General features: G+C 37.0%; 1 protein-coding gene across 5 annotated transcripts in view; it reads left to right on the forward strand.

The window, feature by feature from the left end:
• The window catches only part of LOC131073111 (uncharacterized), a 269,602-nt gene that overhangs the window by 47,580 nt on the left and 194,122 nt on the right, over positions 1-27,900 (forward strand). For all 5 annotated transcript variants that reach the window (XR_009112830.2, XM_058009495.2, XM_059211076.1 and 2 more), the window contains exon 3: positions 11,932-11,975. Coding sequence is in view for 4 of the 5 variants with exons in the window: in XM_058009495.2 (XP_057865478.2) it covers positions 11,932-11,975 (44 nt within the window). In the remaining variant the exon portion in view is untranslated. The remainder of the gene's footprint in view (positions 1-11,931; positions 11,976-27,900) is intronic.

A 27,900-nucleotide genomic window follows, 5' to 3' on the forward strand; every position in this document is an offset into this window, starting at 1 on the left:
ATTAGGTTATATCTCTATCGCATACAGTAAATCCCAAGGTTACTAGAAGATGGGGGTACTTGGAGACTCCGGAGATTGGTACCGGTACTGGTACGACTAATTTTCAAAAATAGGAGATGGGGGTACTTGGAGACGCCAATTTTTTTTAAAAATAATATTTAATAATTTCCAAAACATATCATGACAGAGAACTTTGAAAACAAGAACAATGGTAATGTTTAACATTAACTTTAAAATTGAACAAAAATTGAAATTAAAATTGCTTATTTTGCTGATACCATAGCTTGTCTAAATTGTTTAGTGAAAGTAAGGTAACCGTAATATAGATGTTGAGCACACTCAATATTGTCGGCTAAATAGTAAAGGCGATTTCTCTTTAGACTATTACAATGATAAGAAATCAGTCCTCTCAAAAAGTCTACATAGTCAATAGATCCGATCACAATAACTTTGCATGGATTTTTGTCTTCCTGTTAAACAGTTTCTTTATTAGTCATTTCCCTATGACTTTTCTTTGTTTCAAGCTTATCTTATTTGTTTGCTTTATTTTTTTTCCTTTTTACTGCATTTTGCCCTAAGTTTTCTAGGAGGAGACGTCAATTTTTAGTCGGGAGACTTTGGAGACTTTGGAGACGACAACCAAAAGCACCTTATGCGTCAAGAAGTTTCCTGTACGGGTCTCCAGGGATAGGAGACGGGTCTCAGGGGTAGGAGACTTCCCTTAGAGATTCAAGGGACCCTTCTTCTAAGCATGACTTTATAGCACCAAGATGCCAAGTTATTTGACACCCAAACCTTGCTCTCAATGCTACTAGCATCCACAAATAAATTCCACTATCCTATCATATTGCAGAGCTGATCAGATGCCACATAGCAGATCTCATGACATCTGATCATGCTACACATTAAAGTAATCTTTGTGAGGAGTATTTACAAATGCAAGCTACTTCATACTGGAAGAACATTTTCCCTGAACAAGGTTTGAAGAAGTAAATTTAGTTAAACTATATAAGACTTCGTTCCAATATAAGCTTTAGTTTAAATTTCTAAAATACTATAATGTGGATGATCCACTAAGGTTACTCATGAAAATAAGTCTCACCTATCTTACTTAGGCACTTAACCTTTGTATTACTTCAGTAAGAGTCTAACATTGTTTATGATTTCATAGCATGTTCCATTTCTATTTTTTTAAATAATCAGATTACCCTTGTATTTCATTTGTTAATGGTTTACACACAACCTGAGTTGATAAAGTAATTTGATTTATTTTAGGATTTTGTTCAATCTCTAACTATACTGTTAATAATACCTTTGTACCGTTGAGACACTGGTAAGTAGCTTGTATGATTATCTGTCAAGAGCCCGAGTATGATAAATGAAATTCAAGACTTTGTACATTTTTAGTTTGCATGTCCATGTATAAAACCACATATAGCACATAATACATTGTTAGGATTTGACTACAAGAAGTTCTGCACCATAGGGTTGGTGCAAACTGCGGATTGTTATACTTGAGATTAGGTGTTTTTGCACCATGTTATTACCATCACAAATTTGCAAACAAAATTGTAATAACTTTCTTAGCAAACAACAATTGCACTTGTTAAAGAAATGTACTATCTATTGAACTTTTGATTATCTCAGTTTTCTTTTTGTGGCTTTTGGGTTGTTTTCCTTCTAATGCATAGAGGTAAAGAAGATAATGTTCCCTGCAAATTCAGAAGTGTCAAGAATTGTGTCTCTCTAACGGTTTCTTTGGGCATGTTCCACTCCATGCATGTGTTGATGCCATCCATAACCTCCTTATAAACCTTAAAGGAATCAAAGAAGAAAACAATGGTATTCAAGTAATAAGTTGTTGCATATGTGTGTTGATAGAGTTCCTTGCTGTATCTGCAATCAGATATGTACCAAATTGGTTCATATTTTCTTTTATCTTTCCCATATCAATGGTAGATGGCCTCCTTGGCCGTGCCTATTGGCTTATATAGATAATCAGCTGGGATTTTTGCCTCCATTTACCAAGCATAGGATCAAAGAAAAGGTATGGTCACCTAAACAAAATAGTATAAATTTTTAAAATGAAAATAAATAAAAATTTGAATGATAACAAAAAAACAAGGTTATGAAAAATCTAAGTGTTAAATAATAAAAATGCGTAAGTTTCTCAAACTTATGAAGCAATGTAGTTGATTACTTTTTAAGTTTGTAATTGTTAAGTTTTAAGTTACCTTGAGAATCTCATTTGTAATTGATGCAAAATGGTCTTTAACGGTTCTTTCACCTTTGGCCTTTTTCAAATACGGAGAACCAAAATTACTACATGCTCACAAACATTTGCTGAAAAGATGTTAGTGAGGCTCCTATGCTTTGGGATGTGAAATTGGTGGCAAAGCATGCAACTCCCAATTGCACAAGTTCCATTATTTTGATGTGCTCTCTCATCAAGCTAAGCACCCAAGGGCAGTCATAGATGTGTTGTGTGATGTTTCTTGCTTATTCAACTATAGTTTTCATCTATTTGAGTTTGCCTTTGTCCTCAAGTAGGAGATCAATGCAATGAGCTGCATAGTGGATCTAAAAGATGGTAAGGCACTTCTTCTCAACAAGTCTCTCTAATGCTATGTTCTTTGTTGCATTGTTAGTCACAATTCAGTCAATATTCATGCTTGACCTTGTCATTCAAAGTCTCGAGATTTTTTTCTTTATGGGATGGTTCAATTGACTTTATGAACACCAACTATCCACCTGAAACCACTAGGAAGTTGATCAATGTGTGTTTCTTGCTATCAATCCACTTGTTAGACAAAGTACTGCAAGCCTTTTTGCACCAAATTTGTTTGTTGGTCATCTACTATAATCTAAACATTTTTCATGATTTCATCTAACTGGGGTCCACTCAAATGAAATGGATCAGGCGCCTTTAACCCTATGGTGGTAGCCATTGATTCATTGGCCAATGTCCCACAATTAGGGCTCCTCACAACATGGAATGTTAATTTTCAATTTTGTAACGTTCCTTTGTAAATGTCCTAGTTTTTGCCCTAGATCTTATTCCCAAGTAAAATAAGAGATGAAATAGAGATATCATTTACCAATTAGATCTTGATTGAGACCCCTTAATCATGTTAGATATAAAATTGATCTTTCCTGCTAGGGTTAGGGACATTGTCTTAGTCATTTTTGTAGATTACATAATGTGCACGTGGGATCCCCTTAAGGCTTTTCCCATCAACCCATCCACATTATGAAGCACCATGGGAGACCATACAATGCACCTTGAGCTGTTCCATCAAGCCCAGGAGCACGGAATGACACCTGCCATTCGTCCTCCCAGCCCCACTTGGGGTGTCTCTACCTGAATGGATTCCTAGCTACTTGCTTCCCTCATATGTACCTTCTCCCCTCCATAATGGGATGACAGATTGGATGAAAGTTTTAAGAGGAATCTCTATAATAATTAACTATGTACAATAAATATACTAACAATAAAGTAGTATTGATAACATTAACAGTATTATATTAATTATCTCTCCATTCAAGCATTGTTATATGATGAGTGAATCATGACAAAGATTATGTAACAACATACCCGGCACTTTGACTAACAAAGTCTGCTGACCATGTTTGATATCTCTGCAATTAGATCTGTCTTTTATATTTGATTGTTTTTCTTTTTCTGCTGTTCAATTCTGATCACTTGATGCCCTCCTTTTGACATATTAACCCGGCCTATATATCTCTCAAGCAGGTGTGAAAGGTTGTGCCTCTTGATTGGTCATATCCTTCCTAGAAATGTTGACTCTTTCCTTCGTGTCTCTTTCAACTGTCCTGTCAACCCTAACTACTCTTAATCACTGCTTTTCATTGGTTATATTTTTGCCTTAACAAATCGGCCAGCATTCTTTGCATATGAAGTCATTAAATGCCACTTCATTGTTTATTAATGTAATCATATTAGCCATGATTCTTTTCTTTATGAATCACTGCTTTGTCTATTTGCACTTTGTCTTTAGTGGTTTGCTGACTTTAATTGACCAATCATTGTTCCTTTGTCTTTTCGTTGATACAAGTCGCTTTTGTTGTTTATGTGGTCACTGTAAGTTGTAATTACTGTCCAAGCATTTCCTTTGTAAATAACTGCATACAATGACAACCTTTGCTTATATCGCTATCTTACTTATTTCTTATTTCTCTTCTCAATTGAATGTATTAAGAGAGTCGATGTGGCATATGAGTTGCTGCTTTAAAAGTTGCTTTGCCTTTAATATACACAGTACCATTTTCCACTCTCGATTATTGATCTATATGCTTTCACTCTTTGCACAGGTGATACCATGATGAATGACAAACCACTTCACAAGCTCCTTAATAAAACCACTACTTTTTATTTATCATATGTTAAACAAATCCTCTCTAAAGAGCTCTGTCTTTTACAACTCTTACAATCTTTGGTTTCCCACAGAAAATCATGAAGTCTTATAAATAAGATGATTTTCTTGGTCATTGATATCTTCTCTAGGGTGGGACATGACAAATTTTTTCTATAAAAACAAAAATTTATGTCAGCCATTCTTGCTTCATGATGCTTCGTGTGGATTGAAGCAGAACCACAGAGTAAAGAATGCACAATAGGGGTATTATGAGAAACAATCTAGCCTTGTGAATGGAACTGGCTAGAACTCTTTGTAGTTTTTGAGTCTTGCATCCATGGGGCAAGATTGTAGTCTACTTATTATCTGAATCAAGGGGAGAATTCAGCACAACTCCAATTACCTTAGCCATCCTCTTCTTTTCTATGCTTTCTGCTTGTAGTTGGCAAGAAGAGTCCTTATCTCACATGCGAGTGTGGGTTATATTAAAGTATACAATAGCACATCTTGGATAGAGATTTGTGCCAGATCTATGTTTGCGGTGATTGATGCCTCCTCTCATTTGGAAGTTGCAATAGTATATCAACATTCCTGGCTTTGAACTTGCTTTGCCATGCTTGCAAGTGCGATGCTTAGACTTATTACTACTACTATAGCTAGGGAGTATGACATCTTGAAATTACTGCAAAGTTCAAAACCCTAGCAGAAAAATAAAGCAATCAACTTTAAAAAATTTAAACACTGGGTTTGAAACAAAGAAGAACAAATAAAAAAGATGCAAAAAATTAAAGATCAAAACCCTATAATACAACTAGAATGAAAGAAAAACATCAAAAACCTAAACTAAAGAAACCAAAAAATGGTCACACGTCTTTCAAAATTGGTCAATTTGGTTGGAGATAGCTTCAAAGCAACTGAAAAATGATGTGATGACAGTCTTAAGGGGTAGAACATAAGAACAAAAGACAGAAAAATGAGAAGAAATGACATTTGGGTTTGTTTTGTGATTGACTGTTTTTTTTGTACTTGGTGAGATTTACCCATGGACTCCCCACTTCTTGCCAAGTTTTAGTGGAATAGACCAGTAATTACTTGCCCCCAACTTGTCGCTGTAGTTTTTGGTGAATAACTTGCTGACCTTTTCCAGCTTGCAATTACTTGCAAATCAGAGAATTACTTGTCAAGTTTTGATACCATGGCATGTAGTGTTTTGATGAATTTTAGTTAAGTTCAGTGGAATAATGCATACAGAAACTATAACTGGAATAGCATTTTCTAGTATGAGTGAATCTGATTTATATTTTGTTATCAGGATTAGGAGAGATGCTTCATTAGAAAGGGTGTGTTATTTTTATAAATCAATGCAATCTCATGAATATTAATTTATTGTTGAAATGCTTGCCAATGGGTTTGAACATGAATTCCGATTCATGACTGTAGCTTGTGTTGGAACAAAAGAAATGTTAGTCTACCATTACAGGACTTTAGTGTTATTATATTTGCTAACATGCACTGTGTAATGTCATCATAAGAATATATATATCAATATACTTGCAAGATCTCAGAAGAGTTGAGGTTGCCTTGCATTCCACTGGAAGTAGCTCAGAATGTACTAGACCCGACAGACATATAAACTACTAAAAGCTCCTTAAGTTGACTTTGGATTTTGATGATAGTGCTTCCATTGCATTTTAAAGTTGATATACTTTATATTGTGTAATACTAACCTACATGCCTGAACAGGATTGACCTTATGGTTGACATCTACATGACCATAGTTTACAAACTTGATGATTTTTGTGCCAATTTGTGAGAATTTGAGAGTAAATTTATAGGTTTGCTAACTTATGAATGACTTGCAAGCCGAGCTCTGCAAAAAATCTCAAGTTTTTAATGAGTTTTCTTTTAGACTTGGCTACTGAAAAACAGTTTCACAGTCTTGTCTCAGCTTTTAGGATCTCAGTGGCATGAACTAATTGTTGACTGATTGAAAGGATTTATTGGTGGTTGGTTAAAAGAAATAATATTATGACAAATGGCATGTGTGATGATTGGATGAAGGTCCTTGTGGCCTTGAAAGCCTTAATTTGAAACTCTTGGTGGGGGCTCAAACCTGCCATATATTGCATTAAGGGTGCTGCCCCCAGATCCCAAATGGTGTGCTGAATCAGATGAAAAACAAAGAGATTTTCCCTTTATTTGGCTTGAAATAGCAATTAATTGCACCTTGTACCTATTTTTTATGAAAATTTCAATGCTTTTTAGTCTCCCAATAAAATCCCATGTAATTGAATTTCATATATACTTATGGTTTTCCAATTAATCCTGATTTGGAGTAATGCTACTATGATCAAAATAAACTAATGTGTTCTCTAAATTTATTCTTCAAGCATATCATTCATTATTTAATCTTATTTTGAGTTTATGTCTTTTTTATAGTTGCTGAGTTTTTGCCAAATCAAAAGTCCAAGTCAAAAGCTTGTTCTGTGAGTTTTTGCTGAGCTGGTTTTTGAACTATGTAGTATATACATGATTAATTGATAGTGAACATATTCTGTTCCTCATCACAGGCTGCAGGAATTTTTTATTACATTCTGTTCATGTGCATTTGCTAAAGCCTGCCAGCACTTATGGAAATATTAGTTTTTCAGAATGAATTCTCTTAGAAATGATGTTCTGGTTTGTGGAAACAATGATAAGAAGAGGAGGTAATGGTTTATGGAGATCTGATAAATATCTGCAAGAAATAAACAATGTATGTAGTATGATCCCATTTTTGCAAAATTTGCATTTATATAAATCATGTATTCAATATCATTGAGGGCTCTTTTCATCACTATCACATGCCCATTCTGGCATTATTGTGTTTGGATAGTTCCTGATGCAAAGATGAGAAGACACATGATAGGAATTCTTGATTAATGTTGATGAAACAGGTGCTGAAACAGATGGGTCTTGATTCTGGAATTCTTATCTCTCCATGGGATAACAACTACAGAATATTTTTAAGAGATCTGAAATAAACATACTTCCACATGTTTGTGGAGAATTTCACTCTGGGTAGAAATCTTCGTATAAATTTATAAGTGTTCTTATTCCATTAAGAATGCTTTATGATAGAATTATAGAGATATTTGCAACTCAATTATGACGTAGTTCCTTAATTTTGTAACATTGCTGCAGCGATCTCCTCCATTACCTAGTAGATCTCCTGCCTGTTGTGAAATTCCTTTATAATCTTTTTCAGTTTCTTGGTGTGTTAATGTAAGGTGAATCCTTTTCATCAGCTGCAAAATCTTATTTTTTACCACTGCTGACATGATGCTGATGGGGTGTCTCATCTGATGTTTTCTAGTACTTTGGGTTTCTTGGATCAAGAACAATCCTTAATGTGGTCAAAACCAAATGACAGATTTAGTCATCTGTTCACATTTGGCCCATTTTCTCTTGAATTTGCATATTCTTACCACCCTAATGAAATCATATCTCATGATGTTTCCCTTTGACATTCCTTAGAAATTTTGTGATATTAACAGGTCCATGTACCAAAAGATAAACTCCACAACTAAGTTGCAGGGTTCGTCCCCCTAGACCCTTGGTACTGGTCCGGGGTCCTGGTCCGGTCCGCCTGTGGTCCGGACAGGGTTCGTGATTCACAGGCCTGGTTCGGACCAGGTTGAACCCACGAGGACCCAGGTCAAACCCGGGGGTCTGATGGCCCAAAAATGGTGTTTTTTTTGCAATTTTTTTTTTTGAAATCCACCACATAAAAAATTAAAATATAACCCTAAAAGTGAGTTTTAAGACATTAACTTGGCTCATTTCACACAAGCAACATGACTAAAAGCAAGGGGAAACGAAGATGTGGGATATTGAGCCAGAGCATACTGATTTGGATACTTTCACTTCTCAGCTTGTTGCATTTGATGACTTGGATAGCAAGCAAACTTATAGTGCAAGTGCAAGTGTAAATGGCATTGTCATTGGTTCATCTAATGTCAATGTCAATGATGAGGAGGATGAGGAGAATGAGGATGATGAATTAGAGAATCCATTTGATGATTAAACTTTAAATTGTTGAAAGTTGACACAATGATACTTGAATATTTTGTCATTTTGATATTAAACTTGATGTATATGATGCTGTTATGGTATGATCATGATGCTATGATTACAAGTTTATGTTGGTTTTGTTGTTTATAATATTATATGATGCTATGTAACATGCTAATCTTAATTCATGCTTATAGGCTGCATAAATATATAGCACTAACGAACCCAAACAATACCAAACCCCTTTTCAAAATTTTACCATATCGGCATACCGGTTCTTCGAACCTGAACTGGTGCCCGAACCCGAACCAGCAACTTAGCTTCACAAGTATAAGAAAATGCCCATATGTAGAGGTGCCGAGAGTTACCAAACATAAGAATATCACTAAAATTGAATTGTAATGAATTCATTGAAATGGTGAGAGATATAGCCTCTATTTATACACCATTGAAGCATATGACAAAAGGGTTGGGCAACTCAAGAAGGCATTAACTCAATTAAATGATTGTAAATTACATATGTAGGCTCACTAGCATGCAACCTAGTCATATGCTATAAGTGGTAGTAACTCAAATAGACACAAGAAGATGGGTTTACCACATTCTGATAAGTGGCATCTATTTCCCTGCCATTTTGAGGGTGGTGGAAGAGGACTGGTGCATGGGGGGAGCTGCGGAATGGTTCCCAAGGGGTTGTAAGAGTTGCTGCTCCATGAATTGGCAGCAGAGCAAGGTAAGCAAAGGAATTCTGATTGAATTATCAATTAGATTGATTTTCCTCCGTCTGTCCCAATAGACACTTTTTTTTTGTTTTAATTTTTACATGATCCATTTATGGATAGGAAGATGGAAAGTTCTGCTCTTGAAGGCCTTTCTTTCAGTTCATTTAATTGGTGTGATAGCTTGCAAGCTATGTTCCCTGGAAAACTGTTTCCTGCCCCAATGCCACCCATCCTCCATTTCCATGTTTCTGGTACTTTGGGATGGTTAAGAAATGTTTCCTTGCTGTCCCTGATCAGGGCACCATTATCAGTACTGCAGATGCTCAAAGGGTTGCTTGGGAAATGTTCCCCAGGTTTCCTGCAGTTTTCAGAAATCCCTAGTCTCTTCCAGCAGGCTTTGGAAACCGCTAACCATTTCTTGTAGTCTCTGATATTTTATTTGAATGTTCAACGTTCATTTGTTTCATATTTCACATTATGAGCTTTGATTTACAAATGTTACTATGTTGAATATTTAATTTCATACTACTAGGTTCTTAGTTTCAGAAAAAATATATATTTTTATTATAATATAGCTAATAGAACTGTCAAATTTTATACTTTAAATTCAACCATAGCTGCTTCCTGCAATTTTTGGTTTCAGATTTTATTTGAATGTTTAATGTTTGTTTGTTTCACATTTCACTTAAGACTTTCAAACATTTTAATGTTGAATATTCATTTTTGAAGTTGAATATTCATTTTTGAAGTATTCTTTCCTCTGAATTTGTCAAAGATTTTGGGTTTGTTTGAATTTTTGATTTGTTTTGTTTTGATATTGATAGAATTAAAGGAAACACACGAGAAGGACAAAATAAAACTATTTATTATTGCTGAAGATAAACAGTATTCACAAGTATCAAGGAAAACATACCCAAACTGCTGCTACAGAAGTTTTTAGACAAAATCTGGAAATCGCCTTAAGTAGACAGCTTCCAGTTTACTGAAATTCGTGCCAATTCGGATCACTGGGGTTTGTGCATGCACTCAGGCCGCTGATTTCTGATTGAGATCAGCTATGGTTGTCCCAGATTTGCTGTAGATATCAAACCTGATTTTTCTGATAAGAGAGTCGTCTCAGACTCCTTTGTTCAGACCTTCGGAATGTTGATTCTTAATGTCTAAGACCCTCAATCATGCAGCAATTTTTCAAACCACCTTACTGGTTGTGATTCTCTTAATTTCAGAGGCTGACCAATACTTTTTAAGCTCAGAAGAGAATGAATCTGCTCCTAACACTTGCCATGGCTCCATCTGTTAGATACGGCTGAGTAGAAAAGCACCAAAATTGCTTCCAGAACTGAATTAAACGTTTAGTGCAGGTCTTGGGCTACGTCCAGAACTGCCATGACAGGTTTCGTCCCGCTTTTTGCTCTCCCTTTTGCAGAGAATTAAATTCATGAAATGAAGTAGTTGATAATGACTCCAAGAATCCTCTCAACTCCTCTTTATAACCCTCAAAAAGCCATCGATGCTTCAAGAGCTTATGACTTAGATGACTTGACTTTAGGCATTAATATTTACACTAATTAATAAATAGCCCACCAAGAAGATATTGCCTAGTAATAATAACATTGTAACTTAAAGTGGCCCCTCTTTAAGTCATAATGAATAATTGTAATAATTATTCATTGAACACTAGCTTTTTGGCCATATTTCAATTATTCACTTTATTATTTATTTATTCTAGCCTAGGGAATATGGTAGGCTAGAATTTGACATCCTGAGGCCTGTCGTTTGAGAAGGGACTTTACAGTTTTCTCAGCCTCTTAATCAATAGAATATAAGTTTTTTGATCATAAATAACTATATAAGACTAAGTTTCAAACTTTCATATTTTAAAACACACACACACACGTCAAATGGCATGAACTCATGGTAAATCATTGGGATTTTCATAATGGAGACCCATGCTCAAATCTCAAAGAGGCATGTTACATGCTTGAAATCTACAAACATTGAATACTGAACTGGATAAACTACCACATCCAATTTGGATGTGGCATACCCCAATGGATGAAGCCAGGTGTAAGGCCTCTATGAATTTGATAAAAGAGATTCCTTGCAGTAGTGTCATCTAATCTGAAGAACACTCAAGATATCCTTGTTTCCTAAATTTGGGGAATTTTTTTCACTGTGCTGGAAACCCGCTTTATATTATTTACCACACCAATCCTTGAAACCTCATGTAACATAACTTGCAAGTTTTAAAGGTTGTTGGAGGCAATGTAGAATACTTTCATAGGGTGCTTTAACATGTGCTTTAAATTCACTGTTTCATTAAGCAAATTGATTTCCTGCATTGAACCCTAGGGTTATCAAATGAATCCCAGGTTTGTGTTGATGAAAGTCTGGAATGCTTTTTATATATTTTCTGAGGTTTAACATTAGACGGGCAAAATTGGGTTGTCAAACATCAGAATAGAAACTAGTTATGCTTGTGCTAATTGGGAAATTACTTTATGATCATAATTATTTTGGCTTTTAATTTAAAATGTTCCTTGCTCTATTATCTTTCCTCAGAATAGAAACTAGTTATGCTTGTGCTAATTGGGAAATTACTTTATGATCATAATTATTTTGGCTTTTAATTTGAAATGTTCCTTGCTCTATTATCTTTCCTTTCTTCAATATTTTTGCATATGTAGGGTCTATATATATTTGTAACTGTTATCTAATTATTTCAAGCTAGTTTGCTGTTGTACCTTTATGTATTGACGTCTTTGTCAATGTCCTTGTAGGCACTTGTTACACATCTTCCAAAGAAGTATCAAAAACTTAGAAGGTAAAGAATGTCTCTACTTAACTTCTGGAAGGTCCTTATATTAAGTATGACTAGATCTTATAGAGAGACATATTTTAACAGAATAGATGTTGCAACTGATAAAGTTTTTTTTTTTGATATGGGGATAGCTCTCTCTATTTATAGAAAAGAAAAATTTACAAAGAGACAACCGATAAAGTTTAGATTGAAGAGTTTTGCTGGAATTAATTTGCCAAATTAATTGTAGAAGATCTGTGTAGAAGATTTTTTCTATCAGAGCTGAGGTGAACCTGTAAATTGCATGTAACATTCCCATGGCTAAATTGCAATTGTTAAAATAATATTAATATCTATTCTATAATGGTCATCTTCTATTCTTAGTGGTCATCTTAGTTGTCGACTTATTTAGCTATTTAGCTTTTTAGTCGACTTATTTAGCTTGTTTTGGTACGTTAAGCGAAACTATTGCTTCTTTATTAAAGACGCATAGTTAGCCTTTTATTATTTAGCTTGTTAAGCTTTATTTAGCTTTTTAGCTTTTTAGTTTTCACTTAGACGCCTTGTTCTTAATTTAGAACGTCGTCTTGTAATCTCTATATATACGGTTGTATATCGTTGAATAGATTATCCAATTATTTGAGCAATCAATTTTTCAGCAATGTGCTATAGATATATATATTACGTATTTACATGATATTAATTTTTTTAATATATTTCTTTAGTGTTGTGGCTCATTGTTTTAATGAAACATTTTTCAAAAGATTTTTCAATAGATCCCTATCATTATTTAAGCACTGGTAGCCAAATTGCAGCAGAAAATTTCCTCTAGCAAGAGGAGGATCTATGCATATGAAAGATGGATGTAAAAAGTAGGTTGTAAATATGAGTGATGCTTGAACAATGCTTACAATGATAGTGTAAATGTAAGAATACTTCTAGCGAGCACCAGAAAATCATACCGGACTTTTTCTTTTTTGATAGTCATTGGCTATGCTGACCAGAGATGGAGATCAATTCTTCAGTTGATCCTCGAGGTTATCATTAACTTAAAATCCAAAAGGTACAATATAAATAGATTAAATAATTGAAAAATTAAAACACAGATTGCAAAGTTAATTAAACACTTATGTTCAAAGAACAACTGTCATATTTCATCATTAACAGCTCCAAGGAAGTACATACTCATTTAATGGGTACAAAATTATTGAGTTTTAAAACAGAAACATTCCTGATTTAATTCTATGCTGCTGTCCTAAACTTCAAGTAGAATGAATGAATGAATTTTAATATTGTCCACGAGACCAAGTGGTCCAAGGACCAAGTGACCCATTGTTAACCTATTTTTAAGTTTTCTTAGATGTTGGCTCGTATATTATGTATCTTGATTAAGATACCTGCCATTTTGTGAAGTCTTGTTTCCTCATAAATCTTATTCAGACTATCCACTTGCAAAATGTTTTTAAATTGAGTACGAATATCTTCATACACTGCATATTCTAGGATGAAGTGTTGTTCAGTTTCAAGTTCAACCACCCCTTGCTGCAGAAATTGCAAGTTTGTTCTTCTTAATCTTCCTTGGGGACTGTCCATCTAACTGTCTCACATCTAAGATGATGAGACCCAGTCTCAACTGAGCAACTAAAACTTTAGCTTTTTCCTTAATTGTGGCCCTTAAATAAGCTTTTTCATCATGTTCCCACATGGGGTTAAACTCTGATACAGTGCGCTTTTTTCCAACCAATTTGTTTTGTCCTCATGGCAGTCCTGGATTTTTCTAACACAAATTTTTTTATCTTTTCATTGGTATAAGGACATTCTTGCAAATTAAGGTCACATTTGGTCATCCACTTGTTCTGCTCCATCCAAGTCTTCTTCCTTCAGTTCAAATTCTCTTCAACAACTATTTTGGGCCAGCAATGTTTATCCATGTTTTCAACTTTTTTAAACATCGTTTGAAAAGGTACTATCTGTTTGCAAAGGTATAACATTGTTATGTGCAGTTCCAATATTGTTGATATGGTACAGAATGAGAAATTCAATGATTAAAAAGGATTGCATTTCATCCATTACAATCCTGCCAAATCTGCAGGTAAAACAATGTACAAATTGAAAGTAACAATCCAAATTTGATAAATGGTCTCTCTATGGGACTGCTAGCATTGGGAAGAGAGAGGGAGGGACAGATAGAGTGTCATTGGAGTGTATTGCCTCCAGCCATAGAGCCTAAGGATTCCTCCACACATCACGTGTGAGTGGGAGGTGAGGAGAGCCAACAAGGTAAGACAGAACTATGTGTGCCATGTTATCACTGTTAGCATGCAATCACTAGTGCAGTCATGCAGAGCCATATAATATGCATGATGAATTGTGAACATGATCACAACAATTGTATGATTTAACTAAAGATTAATGAGACAAGCAGCAATGAAACCCTTCATTCCCTATCCCTTAATGCAGAGATAATGAAATCATTGGTGCACTCCAGGAATTTCTATCTCCTCGTCTTGGATGATGACATGACTATCTCAATGATCATATAATCTTATCGTTCCAATTTTCTCTTCTCATCCACAGATCAAATAGAACATCAACAATTAAAAAGAGATAACAAACTCTGCCCAACTGGTGAAGGTACAGAAAAGGGTAAGGGGAATCCTTTCTACAACATGGACTGGAAAGGGTAATGAGATTCTTTTTTAAAACATGGAATCCTTTCTCATGAATGATCCCGATTCTTTGTAATGAAGACTACATAGAGGCATCCCCTTCTCCCACATTTTGAATGTACACCTTGTCTATCTCAGAATTAAGGTGTATTTATCAATAAATAACCACATCAAATTTCTAATTATTCTCAATCACTCGTCCAAAAGTTCCAAGCAACATTCAGTCCTAAGCCATACTGGCTAACTATACAAGTTCATGGATTTATATCATAGTCCAAATGTAGAGTGTTCTAAATATGAGCTAGTCAAAAGATTTCCCTAGTTACTATTTATTTTTTGGTGGGATTTCCCAAATTTTCCCTCTTTGCATGTAAGTTTATCAATATAATATCCATAATCCCTATGATTATACCCTTGTTTATAGGTTCATCCCTATAGTTCATGTAGCTAGGTAAGGTACTTGCTTCTTAAGGGTAGTCAACTAGCACCACAATTCTAACTCAAGCACAAAACTTTGACAAGATTAACTATTTTGGGAATGTGCCATTGGTCTTCCAACTTTCTAAATCTTATGCACCCTCTATTTCAATCAAGGCAATCATTATAGTGTAGCATAGGGGGGGCTCAAAGACTTCAAAAAAATGCATCATCAAACATGCAATCAAGATCATCCTTTAGGATAGACTGTAGTCACCATCATGTACTTTATAAACACAATCTATTTTGTCAAAGCTTAGGGAGTGATTACATTTTTTGGTTTTTTCACTGTCAGCCTAGCCATCGGTCTTTCTTGGACACTTAGACTCATAGAGACTAGAGAAACTGATTGGAGACAACAAGACCATAACTGTTGATTCTTCACAGTCGATTCACTATGATAATCATGACAAAGTTTAGCATTTGTCAATAGTAATAGGCTATCTAACATTGTCATGCTCAAGGCACAATTCCAATCACCAATGTCTGTATATAAGCCTAGATAGATATTAGAATAATATTAACTGATTATTAGAAGATAAGGCATACTTTTTTAACAAAGTCACCTTAGTGTAAGTGAGTTTACTATTTTTAGTGTTTAGGGTCAGTCATGTCATGTAGAAAAACTAGGGTTTGAGTAATGTTAGTCGTGGCTAAGGTTTTTTGAGTTTTTTACAATATTTTTTTCAGTAGATTTTTGCTATTAAAATTGAGGGTTTCTACTGAAATTGGCGCTTAGGGCTTCTTCAATTTATGACTTGGGCAAACTATTGCATACAAATTTTTGGTTTATTTGAGCCACTTTTTGCTTGTAGTTATGGTTCAAATCAGCAGCCAAAATTTCACAGCTAGGGCAATTGAAACTTGAGACTAGGGTTTCCAAACGAACAACTAGTGTTTGTGCCAATGTTCAGATAGGGCATATTTTCAAGTTAGTTTGTTGGAAGTATGTGTTAGGGTTTAAGAAGAGGTTAAATATCTATTTGATTGGGCCACATTGGGCATATGGTAGGAGGAGGGCATGATATTTTCCTTGGGTCTTGATAATTTGGGGAAGACCACTTTGTTGCATATGCTTAAAGTGCAAAATCAACCTACACAATATTCTGCCTCCAAGGAACTCAACTCAATTTTGATTTTGTGGCTTTTGATTTGAGTAGGCCACCAAAATGCGAAGAACTCCTGTAAAAGATTACTATGCCAAGATGAATGATGAATTGCATGTATTTTAAAAAGCCTGCACTTTGAAGAGATAAAAGAATCTAGTGTAGTTGAAGTTTAGGATTGATGGTTGCCTTGTTAACTTGGGAGCTTGTGGATCTTTGGATTTATACCCTTATGGGGTTCATGAGACAACTTGATGGAGTTCTGCGAGTGTAGCTCAACATGGATTCTTGTTCAATGGTTCGAGAGATCAGTGATTCAGGAATTGAGGAGGTGGTAATTTGAGTACTTGGGAATCAGCTCAGGAGCTACATCTTTACAAGGTTTTGAGGCAATTTGATTGTAATCACCACCCTCAATTTATTTTTGAAAATTTGGTTAGTTTTCAAACTGAAATGAAACACATAACTGTTGAAATAATAGCTAGTTCGGATCAAACATAAGTATTGCTTGTATTGGGCTGGACCCAAACGCATTATGTAACTTGTAACCATTAAGGATGTTGATATTTGTATCTAGGTCGGATCCCTTCTAGGGCCGACCTAGCACACTTAGCATGTGTATGGCCTTGTCGGCCTTAGCCATGTTTACTATCACATTTTGTTACATAAATTCTTGTTTAGGTCTGGCCCTATTTGGGTGGTGTATGTAACTTGCAAATATGAAAATTGGGCGTGACCTATAATGTAACTTGTGGATAGGTCAAGTCCTATATTGAATGTAACTTGTATTGAGGTAACTTGTAGCATGTAGGGCTGACCCTATCTTGGGTGCCTAATCTAAAGCATTATATTCCTCCTTGTTGTAAGCCGACCTATGATGAATTGGGAGGCTAAGTCTCATATATATACAAAGTGTGAATCATTGTATCAAGTTCAACACACATTTCAGTGAACAATATACACAGCAACTATATTCTATAATCAGCAGCAGTGATCAGTGAACTATCTTTTGGAAGACAGCGAATCATCCTAAGTCAGCGAACTGATCTTGAAGGCAGCGAATCATACTTTTGTGACTGCGAACTGTTCTTACAGGCAGCGAACTGATCTTGAAGGCAGCGAATCATACTTTTGTGACTGCGAACTGTTCATACAGGTAGCGAACATCATCTTGAGGCCGTGATATATCATTGAAGGTAGAGTGAACTTCATCTCAGAGTCTGCAGCCCTTCTTGTGACAGCGAATATCATATCTATTGCAGATAGTTCATCTTTGTATATTTGCCCTAGGTTGAAGACATTACACTACTGTGCATAGCTTGCTGATTGCTTCAAGTGTTGAAGCTCATTGTAAAGATACTGACTAATTATTGCATAATAAGATCTGAGATTTATAGCTGGGTTTTTCACCTCCAAGAGGGAGGTTTTCCCAGGGTAGTTTTGGTGTTCCTAGTGTTCATTATTTTGATTTTATGTCATTTCTGTCATCTGTGTGATCCTAATTTATCAGTTTGATCCTAAAATTAACAATAACAACTTCCTTTCCACTTTCTAATCACCCAGATCCTGGAAAGGCGAGGTGAGAGCATACGGTGTTCTGGATTCAAAGTACTGAAAAAAAACTATTGAAAGAAAGGCACCAGTAAGCAAGCTGGCCAAACCACTTATTCAGTGGGATGCATGCAATACATAAAAGTAAACATCTGCTTATTCAGCAGGAATTACAATGGCACATCCATTTTCATGGGAAAGCTTAGAGGCACATCCACTTTTTAGTGGGAAAGCTTATTTAAACTGAAAGCAACTAACAATTGGGGCACATCCACTAACAGTTGGAAAGATTATTCATCGGAAAGTAAATAACAAGCTCCTTCCACTTGTCCAGTGGTTGGTGATTACAAGAAAACACTTGTTCAGTGGGGTAAGTATTAGCAAAATAAACCAGATCAACTCACTGGCAGTACTAACATCCAGTGTTACAATATTGAGCACCTATAAACAATTACTTCTGGTGGTAAGGCTATTCGTAGCGTTACAAGTTTGTACATAGGCATCATAAACATCATGATAAGAAGATTAATTGCTGATACAAGTGCTGATATGAGATCAAACACCACTGAGCAATGCCCAATATGAAGGAAGCCCAGCCAACTTGAGATTAGCAATATTATACCTTGAAAGATATGACTGGAAGGCTGGTACAGCCTTGTTAATGGACTTAAAGCACACTGTTAAAGTCATGACAGTGAGAGAAACTCCCGGAAATTCCAATCAACTCTCACCCAACAAGCCAACAACAAACATACACCTATGATATCAACTCCAGCACACTCAAACTCCACCCCATCACTGGGAATAAGAAAACATTAGTTTGGTAGTTGTATTCGTCTGATAATGCTCTAGAAAAACTGGAAAAATGTGTTCTATACCCGAAATATCCATGCTCAAACCTCTCCATTCAATCCAAAAATTACCACAAAAGGTCCCGTTGATGGGTGTTTTGTGACCACACCAACACAGAATAAAGTTTCCAAAGGACACTCTATCCTCTCTTGAGTAAAATCCCGTGTATGCTAGGATTGTGAAAGATCGTACAAGTGATTCCAAGGTTCCTATTGCAAACATGTGACTTTGTGTTGGATATGAGCTCCTTTGGCTTGATGTATGCTGGTAATCCAAGGGGGACTTATGTGAAGTGAAACAGTCTTTAAGGAGACTTGAGCAAATTTGGATTTCAAAGAAATATTGTGAATGATTTGGCAAGAGCAAGTGTTTTTGAAATGTTTTCAATGAAATATGCAGAAAGTAAATGAGTAAGGGATTGAGAGGTTATATTCTAAATCTAAAGAACTCGAGACAATGATTGTTTAGGTGAAATCGACCACGCTTTGTTTCGCCTCCCTAGGCAACTACGCAAGGGAAGTGCAATCTTCAAGGGTTGTGCTAAGAATTTTCACACCATCAGTGAATACCATCAAAGAGAAAAATGTGCATTTGATGATCGAAGTTAAGCATCCACATAAAAAGGCTCAGACCAACCTTACATTGTAAGTAGAAATCATCTATTTGCAAAAGGTATGAGCGAATGATTTCACCACAAAACAATATTATCTATTTCGTTCATCTAATTGCTTGAAAACAAATCTAATCTACTTGAGGAAGGGAAACCATGCAAACTTCAAAACAATACAAGTAATCACCAAATTCAACGAGTTACTCTTATTGTCTTGATAGTTTATATCCACAATTTCATACAAATTCTCTCCTCTGTTACAAATGAAGGGGCAAACCCCTTTTATAGGCCCCCAAAATGAAATGGATGACCAAGATCAAATTGGAATCAAGGGTTGAGATCTCTCCATGCAAACCCTAATTAGTGTTTGACTGAAAATGACCCATGTGGTGCCGAGCAGTGGGCCTGATAATTAATAAGTCATCACTCCCACTATGTTTTTAATAGCCCATCACTCAAAATAGGACGCCCACTATGCTTTTAGTAGCCCACAACTTCATTATGCATTTAATAGATCATCACCCAAAATAGGGTGCCCACTATCCCTCTCTTTGACGACAAATGCAATGAATTGAGCCATGATGGTTTCAAGTTTGTCCACAGAGACACTTGGTGCAGTCTTGAGCTTATACTCCAAAATAGCTATGTCCTTTTCACACTTGTAGAAAATCTTCTCCCTTCTTGACATTGCCTCTTGAGTCTTGTGCATGATGCTTGAGAATAGGGAAACATTCTCTAGATGATCCTCTGAGAAGGATTCTACGGAAAAAAATTCGTCCAGCCTATTCCTCAAATTACGCACTGTTAGCTCCTCGTCTGTTAGTCTCTTTGCAAATAATGCCTCTATAGTATTGAGGATTCCTTCCTGAATGTTCTTGACTGCTGTCCTCAATCGAGCTGACTCCTCATTTAATCTTTCAAAGAATTCTTTCCTGGTAGTCATTGCACAATGCCACGAGGGAAGTCATATGCTTCATTTTCCCTTATGACTTCACTATCTATCAATGCTTGCCTGGGGATTTCAATCAATGCTTCTAGGTGTGGAATGGTCATGTCCTTGTAGATGTGCGTGACTTCCCATGCTTGGTCAACATTCTTAATTCTGCCAAGGATAGCCAAGACTCCCATATATCTAAGCCAAGTCCTCAGTGAACTTACATGCTGTAGTGTTCTTCACCTATTTCTTAGTGCCTTGGGTGATTTTCCTCATTTCTTCAAGCCCATCAACTGATTCCTTCAGAAGAGTTGTAGGAGGAACAAAAGCCTGGTCTTCCTTCCTAAATGAATGCATTAGGTGTTACACATACCCACACAGAGCTTTGTTCTCACTTTTTAGTATCTTGTATTTCCCTTCCATATTTCTCATTTGTTCTTTCAGTGCTTGAGAGGAATCATCAAAATCCTCCATTACTTGTGCCTTGGTAGCACATCCCAAATCAACTGTTGTTACATCATATTCCTCAGGAGTAATTTCATCGCTGGCCTTATCAGTCCTTGGCACTGCCACATGTAGAGTTTTGGATATTGATTTGTTTTTGGTGACCTTGGAGAATTTCTTTGCCGCCTTTTTCTCTAGTGGCTTATTTATTCGGCTTAGAAATTCTTCCAACTCTACTGCTGGATCAATTTCTTCTTTGGATCCCTTCTCATTCTTTCCCTTAGCCATTCTGGAGCAGTCGACTGTTGATCATGCACTCCTAGCTGTTCTTGCTCTCGTGTTACTTCTTCAAGGAGCCCCAAGTCTTCAATTGCTGTTACTTTGAAACAATCTTGGATATACTGCTCCATATCTGGAGGAAGTTCTTGTTCTTTATTCCTTTGCTAAGTAGACCTCCTAGAAGCAGTGACACTTAGTGTATCTTGTGCCTTTGAAGTGACTTGGCCCTCTTCCTATGACTGATTTCTTGTGTCGAATCCCGCTATTTCTCCTGCGAAGATGCCAATTTCTTGCATGCTTGAGGAGTTGCTAGGTGACTGCACCTCTTTTAATCTTTGTTTCTTCTATTGTGGTTCTTCTCTTTGGACCTCTTGCCTTTTCTTCGACTGCGAATCTTGGGCAATGCTCTTCTCTTTTCCACGTTCTGTCTTTCCTTGTGGAATTGTTCCTTCTTTGGCTTGAACTCTTGATGATTTTCTCAGTAGTCTCATCTTGTGATTCCAAGTCTCCCATTAAATCATATGTTTGGCGGGAATTTTTTTCTTTCAACTTGCTGATGTGACGCTCAACCCAAAATCTTGTGGATTTTGTAGCCGGCCTACTTAGTGTGTCAAGATCAACAATCTTTGGTTCTGACCAATTAGGTCCTTGGATTGGCTTGTCTTTCTCTTTCTCAAAATCTGGATGAACATTGTTCACATCCTCTTCCACCTACTCTGGCATTGGGAGGATTTCACATATCCTTATCATTCTGAGGAGTAACTTGGAACACATTCTCTTCCTGACCTCATAATCATCCTTGCTATTAGCTCAATAATATTCGAGTAGTATCTTATTGTTATGCGTTCTGTACACACACCTCTGTTTCAGGGGACCACCGTCTTTTTTTAAGTCCACCCGATAGGAGAGAATAAGCCCCGAGTTTGGTGGATAGAGAGGGCAAGCAATGAAATCGCAAAATGACTTCTTAACCTGAAAATGAGAGCCTAGCTTGCACAAATGCATCCAAAATCCCGACTTTCAAATCAAGCAAACATCTCAAAATCGCTCATTCCTCCGTTAGAAGCCCGAAGTTTAAAGTGAAAATCTCACAAAATGGTTCCTTAGCCCGAAAACCTATAGCTAAGTCTAAATCACGCAGAACACCTGATATGCCCGAAAATGTGAAATGTGTTAGGCCCTAGGTCGTGCGAAATAAGGTAGAAGCCCGAAAATCTGTTGAATAGCATTCCAAATTGCGCGGTTTGAGCTCAAGAACCCGAAGTGTGCTTCAAACCTAAAACATGAAATGCCTCACAAAATCGAAAGTCGTTTTTGTGAGAGGGTAAGTAGAAAGTTGCACATTTCGTGTTTAAAGGCTGAGAATGGTGAAGGATTAAAGTTGCACATTTCGATTCATTGAGCCGGAAATGAAAAGAGTTCAGAATCGCGCAAATCAGCTCATTTAGTCGAAATAATGAAGAAGGCCTAAAATTCGTTCAAAATCGTGCAATGAGCCGAAAAGGTGAAAAGGCGTTAAGTTGACAAGATAACTTTATAGGCCGAAAACATCTAAATTCGTGCAAAAGGTCCCATTTAGCCGAAAAAGCTCTAATTCTCGCAAAAGCCTCATAAGGCCCGAAAATGAACAATAACTACAAGTTCGTGCATATCTCAAATGCCGAAAACCAAAACAACATAAGAGGACCAAAATCGCGAAGTCCAAAAACGTCCAAAATTCGCCATATTGCTTCATAGGCCGAAAAGGGGCAAAAGGCCGAAAATAACAAACAAAACGTCTAGAGTCATTCTGATCGGCTCATTGAGCCGAAAAACTTGAAAGGTTTTCTTGAATGCCGAAAATCATTCAACATTCAAAATCGCCCAAAACATATCAAAAAGCCCGAATTTTATGAAAGGCGTTATAAACCTTGGCCTTCTAGGGAGCTGATGAAATGTGAAATGGGGGGAGAAAAGAGTTTTAAAAGTGAAAGCTTCCAAATTGCTTCTCAGGACCGAATTTCTCCCTTAGTCGCGAAAAGAAGTGAAAGAATACAGGGGCGAAATTTGTAAGGAGTTTTAGACAGAGTCTCACATTCTCACTCATAAGGCCGAGTTTCTTCAACAAGAGATATAAAGTTAAATTTAATATGATTGTTAAAATAATTAACTTAATTTTTCAAAATGATTATTAAAGTGAAATTGATTGCTTGCAGAATCGACGACGTCAAGGAAGAGCTAGAGTGTCAACTTAAAGCTCAGATTGGAGACTTGATCACAATCAACACCGAGGAGAAAAGATGCAACGCAAGGTCAGATTCAAGCATTGGGAAGCGTGCCACTGAATGATAATTTGAAGTCCACCATTGAGACCAAAGATCGAAGAACATTCAAAATGCTACAAATATGCATCCTCAGAAGAATACACTGCTGGATTTAATTCTAGAAGTTTAGTTCCTAAAAACTGAAATTGTTTAATGTAAAGCTGCTTGTGGTTCCCGCTCAAGATATTTTGAAACAAGGTGGAACAAAGGTTAGTTATCTCCAACTGCTAGGTGGACCGAGTTAAAGACAAATAGTAGTAGGCAGTTGAGAAGGTGGTTGAAGGGATAACTGAGAATTGAGTGGGCATGGGTTAAAGCTGCCAGTTTCTAGGAGGTAGATCAGGGCCCTTGGATGCAGTCAATCTTGGCTGTCGATTAAAATTGTAAATTCTATAAAAGGCAGAGGCCTTTCTTTTGTAAAGGGTTAGATTATTGTTAAATTTTTAGGCAGTTAGACTGTTAAATTTCAGTTAGAATAGGTTGGATTGTAGAAGGTTAAATTTTAGGAGTAGCATAGAAATGCTGCAGAAATTGTTGTAATAGGCAGCTAGAATCAATATAATGGACATTGGTTTGGTGTTTATCATCTTGGTTTTAGTCTGTTTGCATGGTTTCTTTCAGCAATTTAGATAGATCCTTTTTTTTGGGTGTGCAGGTATTTGATGGATTCGGGCTCATACCGTTGAGGATATGCTGATTGTATGTCCTTGTGTATAGTTAGCCCGAGCCTTTAATTGCGTTTAGTTCAATTGCAAGTGTCCGTTTGAGTTGCACTAGGATTGGGTGCTTAGCCATGCATTTGTAGTCTGAAAATCTTCCAAGTCCCCTTGAAGATTGCATTGTTCCTGCGAGGTTGTGAGCCATTCTGACCAAGCAGGGATTGGTTATGTTGAATCCGTCTACCCACATACCAGTCTTATTAATTTTAGGTTTCCTAAACCCTTCTCTTTTGCTTTTATTTCCCAGTTCGAGAATCAGATATAGACCAGCTTGTTGTAAAACGTAAGACCCCTTGTGCTCGTAGCAAAACACATCGACTGTTGAGTTATCCCGCAGTTGAGAACTGACATTTGGAACCTTGAGGTTGTCCCCTTTGATCGATTAAAAACAACATTAGGGCTTCCTTATACAAGAGAGGATAGGATACTCATCGAGAACATTCTATTCTGCATTGGCTGGATATAGTTGTAGCGATACGACTTTAGACACGTCAACACTTATGTTTATGCATCATGCCAACCACCATTCTTATCTTGTCATATGGATCAAAATCTGATCTCGTATTGTGGAATGTGAGGTGATAGAACTGCAGTTCCGCCATTGACATCTCCACTGCAGCTAATGACAAGCACACTTCATCGGAATCTCCCATGATGATTGGGAAATCGATTCCACCCTTCTTTTTTTGAATCTCATCATAAGTTGTCAACTGCCTCATTACCTTGAGCAGTACCATCTTGTTAGTTGGGTACCTTGGGAGCCTATACGGATAGGAAGAGAATCCTTGAAGCCAGATGTAGGTGAATCTTGGAAATGGAATGAACCATACTCCATACTTTTTTATCAATTTTTTCGCTTCCTATGATGGCCTCATGTGAACGCCTCCCTGTAAGGAGTGGACAATATGCATGGTGAAGGCATCATTAGCTATTTTGAAATAGGCAATGATATACAAGTGCAACTGAGGATAGCACTCATGTACTTTAAATTGTCTTGGACCACATCCCATGGGTCCTTTTCTCAATAATCCGCTAAATTTGGCCATCCTTGCTTGCATATAAACAACGCATGAGCCCATGTAAAAGGACCAGGAATACGTCAAATTCTTCAATTGTTCGTCCATGTTGTCACTGATTATCCTTGCCCAATCCACTATCTTTATTGCATTGATGACTTCCTCGATGAAGTAAAACATCCATGCTTCGAAGATGAATGCCTGTGGACATCCCATGATTCAACTCATCAGCAGCACGAGGTCAATGTACTCTTGCTGGAAGTCCATCCCGGTAAGCTGCTTAGGCATTTTGGAATGATGAGTCTTTATCTTTTGCATCCATTTACGATTGATGATACCCGCACATCCATCCACTCCAGAATCATAGAGCTTTGTTGCCCTTTCCTTTGTCTTGTACACCATGAAATGATACGTGGTAGTTCCAAATGCTTGAGTAATTGCCTCAGGTGTGAGATTCACCAAGAGTCTGCCATCAGGAGCTACAATTGCTCTTCGCTCGTAGTTGTAATATTTTGCACATTCAATGATCAACTTCAGGAACTGTATGGACGGAGGGAAACCAGCTGTTGCCACAATTTCACTTTGAGCTATCTTCTTGGCTATAGCTGACGGAGGATGTCCATTGTGACCAAACATTCTCTTCCTGAGTTCCTCCAAATTGAACGTTCCTAAGTTAGTGTCATTGACTTCCTTCCACTTTTAAATGATCTGCGACTCCAACAAAAATCCTTTTTGTTCATTTTTGATCTGAGTATGCTTGGATGTGCTTGCCACCTTAATTCTGCCATCTAACTTCCTGCAAAATAAAATGACTAACATTAAAATCATGCTAAGGAAATTTAGGGATGAATACTACGTTGCAATAAAGTAAAACCTTTGAGGATAGGACTCGTTGATGCAAAGACCACACTTTAGCTACTTTGCCTTCCTTGCTCTTTCTTGAGCTCTCCGAAATGCAATGTGAAGAATGAAATCTCATGTCTTGTTTAAATAAGAAATTCGCCCACCATGTTGCCAAGTTGGCATTGGGGTAATTTTTGTAACTTCATTAATTCCTTCCAAAACACACTTTGTGTTTCCATTGTTGAGGGGAAGATGACTTGTTGTTCTGGTGGACCCTGCTTAGTATACTTGGTTTCGAAATAACAATTTCCATTATGCCTTGTGTCATGCCTCATTAATGAGGAATATTCCCTTTTGGGCGTTCAATACTTGTCTTCATGTTACTTCCTATCCTAGGCACATTCTAGATAGGGAGGATTATTTTTTCAATGTTTGGGCACCAATTTTCCATGATGAAGGATTCCTCTTGCTAGGGCGCATATGAGATGATTTGAAGATTCTCTCCTAGCCTTAGTTGAATTTCCATGTCTTGAGTGCTTGGGCGCATATTAGGGCTAGAGGAGGATTTCCTTCATTTTTAGCCAAATTTGTAATTTCCATGTCTGCAAAATACTTGAGCGCACTTGGAGGGGGTAGGAGGAATTCTTCCAACACTTAGCCATATTCTTGAGCTCCCATGATTTCTTGAGACTTGGCGCATTCTAGAGGGATAGGAAGAATTTGTCCATAAGCAAAATTTGTCATTTACATGCCATCTTGAGACTTGGGCGCATATGGAGGGTGAAGGAGGAATTCAAGCACAAGGATGAATCCTCCTCTTCTTGGAATTTGCATCCAAGGAGAGATTCTCGACGCATTTAGGGGTTGGAGAAGGAACTTTCTAACAATAATTTTTCATCATTTCCAAGACTTCATGCATGCCTAGGCGCATATTGGGCCTGGAGGAGGAATTCGTGTTTGAGGACAATTCCTCCTTGTCTTGGGATTTGTGCCCAAGGAGACATTCCTGACGCATTTGGGGGTTGAAGGAGGAATTTGGAATAAAGGATGAATCCTCCTCTTGGGATTTGCGCCCAAGGAAAGTTCTTTGATGTCCTTAGGCCTTGAAGGAAGATTTCCAGACAGCCAAAATCTGATCATCTGCTTGCTTCATTCGTCTTTCTGGATTTGGAACTGGATGCCTTGGCCATTTGTCTTGCAGTCAGTGCTCACTTGTTGCCAAGGATAGACTTTCCAAAAATAGACTTACTAAAAATAGTAAATTCTTCCAAACTCAACATTAGGGCAAACAAGACACAGTGAAAGTTACTAAAAATAGTAAGTTTGTTTAAACTCCGAATAAGGCCAATTAGGGTCTCAGCGAGACTTACTAAACATAGTAAGTTCATGAAAAACACTCAAATTTCATTGGAAGGCCCTTTGAAAGATTTTCTTTTCTACACAGCCAAATTTCACTATGCTCAAGATTACTGACTTCCTTTCTAAGTTTGTAGGACAAAAACCCTAAAATAGACAATGCTTGCTTCCAGACTTAGAACAAAATCATAAACGCTCATCACAAACACTAGGAATTTGAGGAAATTATTGCCTACCTACCCAAAAACTCACAAACAAAAGACCAAATGGACAAAAAAAGTAGGGGGTTCACATTTGGAATGGGGTGATGTGTGAAAAGGTCACAACAGGTCCCATAACCAACAGTTGGACACTAGAAAGAGATAGCAGGTTTGAAAAGAAACTCAGCGGCTGGTGCAGCAGCTCTTGGAGACTGTATGGCCTCTCAAAATCATGCCAAATGTCACAAGTTCAACCCCAAAGAAGTGCAAATAACCTTCATGGATCTAGGCACCAACATTAATCTTAAAGAATTCCCAAAATGTGCAGCACTAGGGCATTAAACCTACATGCCACCTTCACAGGCAAGTTTCAGCATGTGTGCAACCACACAAATCACCATCTTGCTCGTACAATATTGTACGACCTGCAAGGATATGGATTAATGGTGTCCCGGTTAGCAATCAGAAATCAAACTGAGAATGATTTACCCACAATCAACTAGCGAGAGATGGTACGGCCAGCACACAAGAACTCTTCAACTGCCTCCTTGAGCTCTGGAAAACATCACATAACCTTTGTCAAACTTGCT

The sequence above is a fragment of the Cryptomeria japonica genome, chromosome 9, assembly GCF_030272615.1.
Source record: "Cryptomeria japonica chromosome 9, Sugi_1.0, whole genome shotgun sequence".
Classification (NCBI taxonomy): Eukaryota; Viridiplantae; Streptophyta; class Pinopsida; order Cupressales; family Cupressaceae; genus Cryptomeria; species Cryptomeria japonica.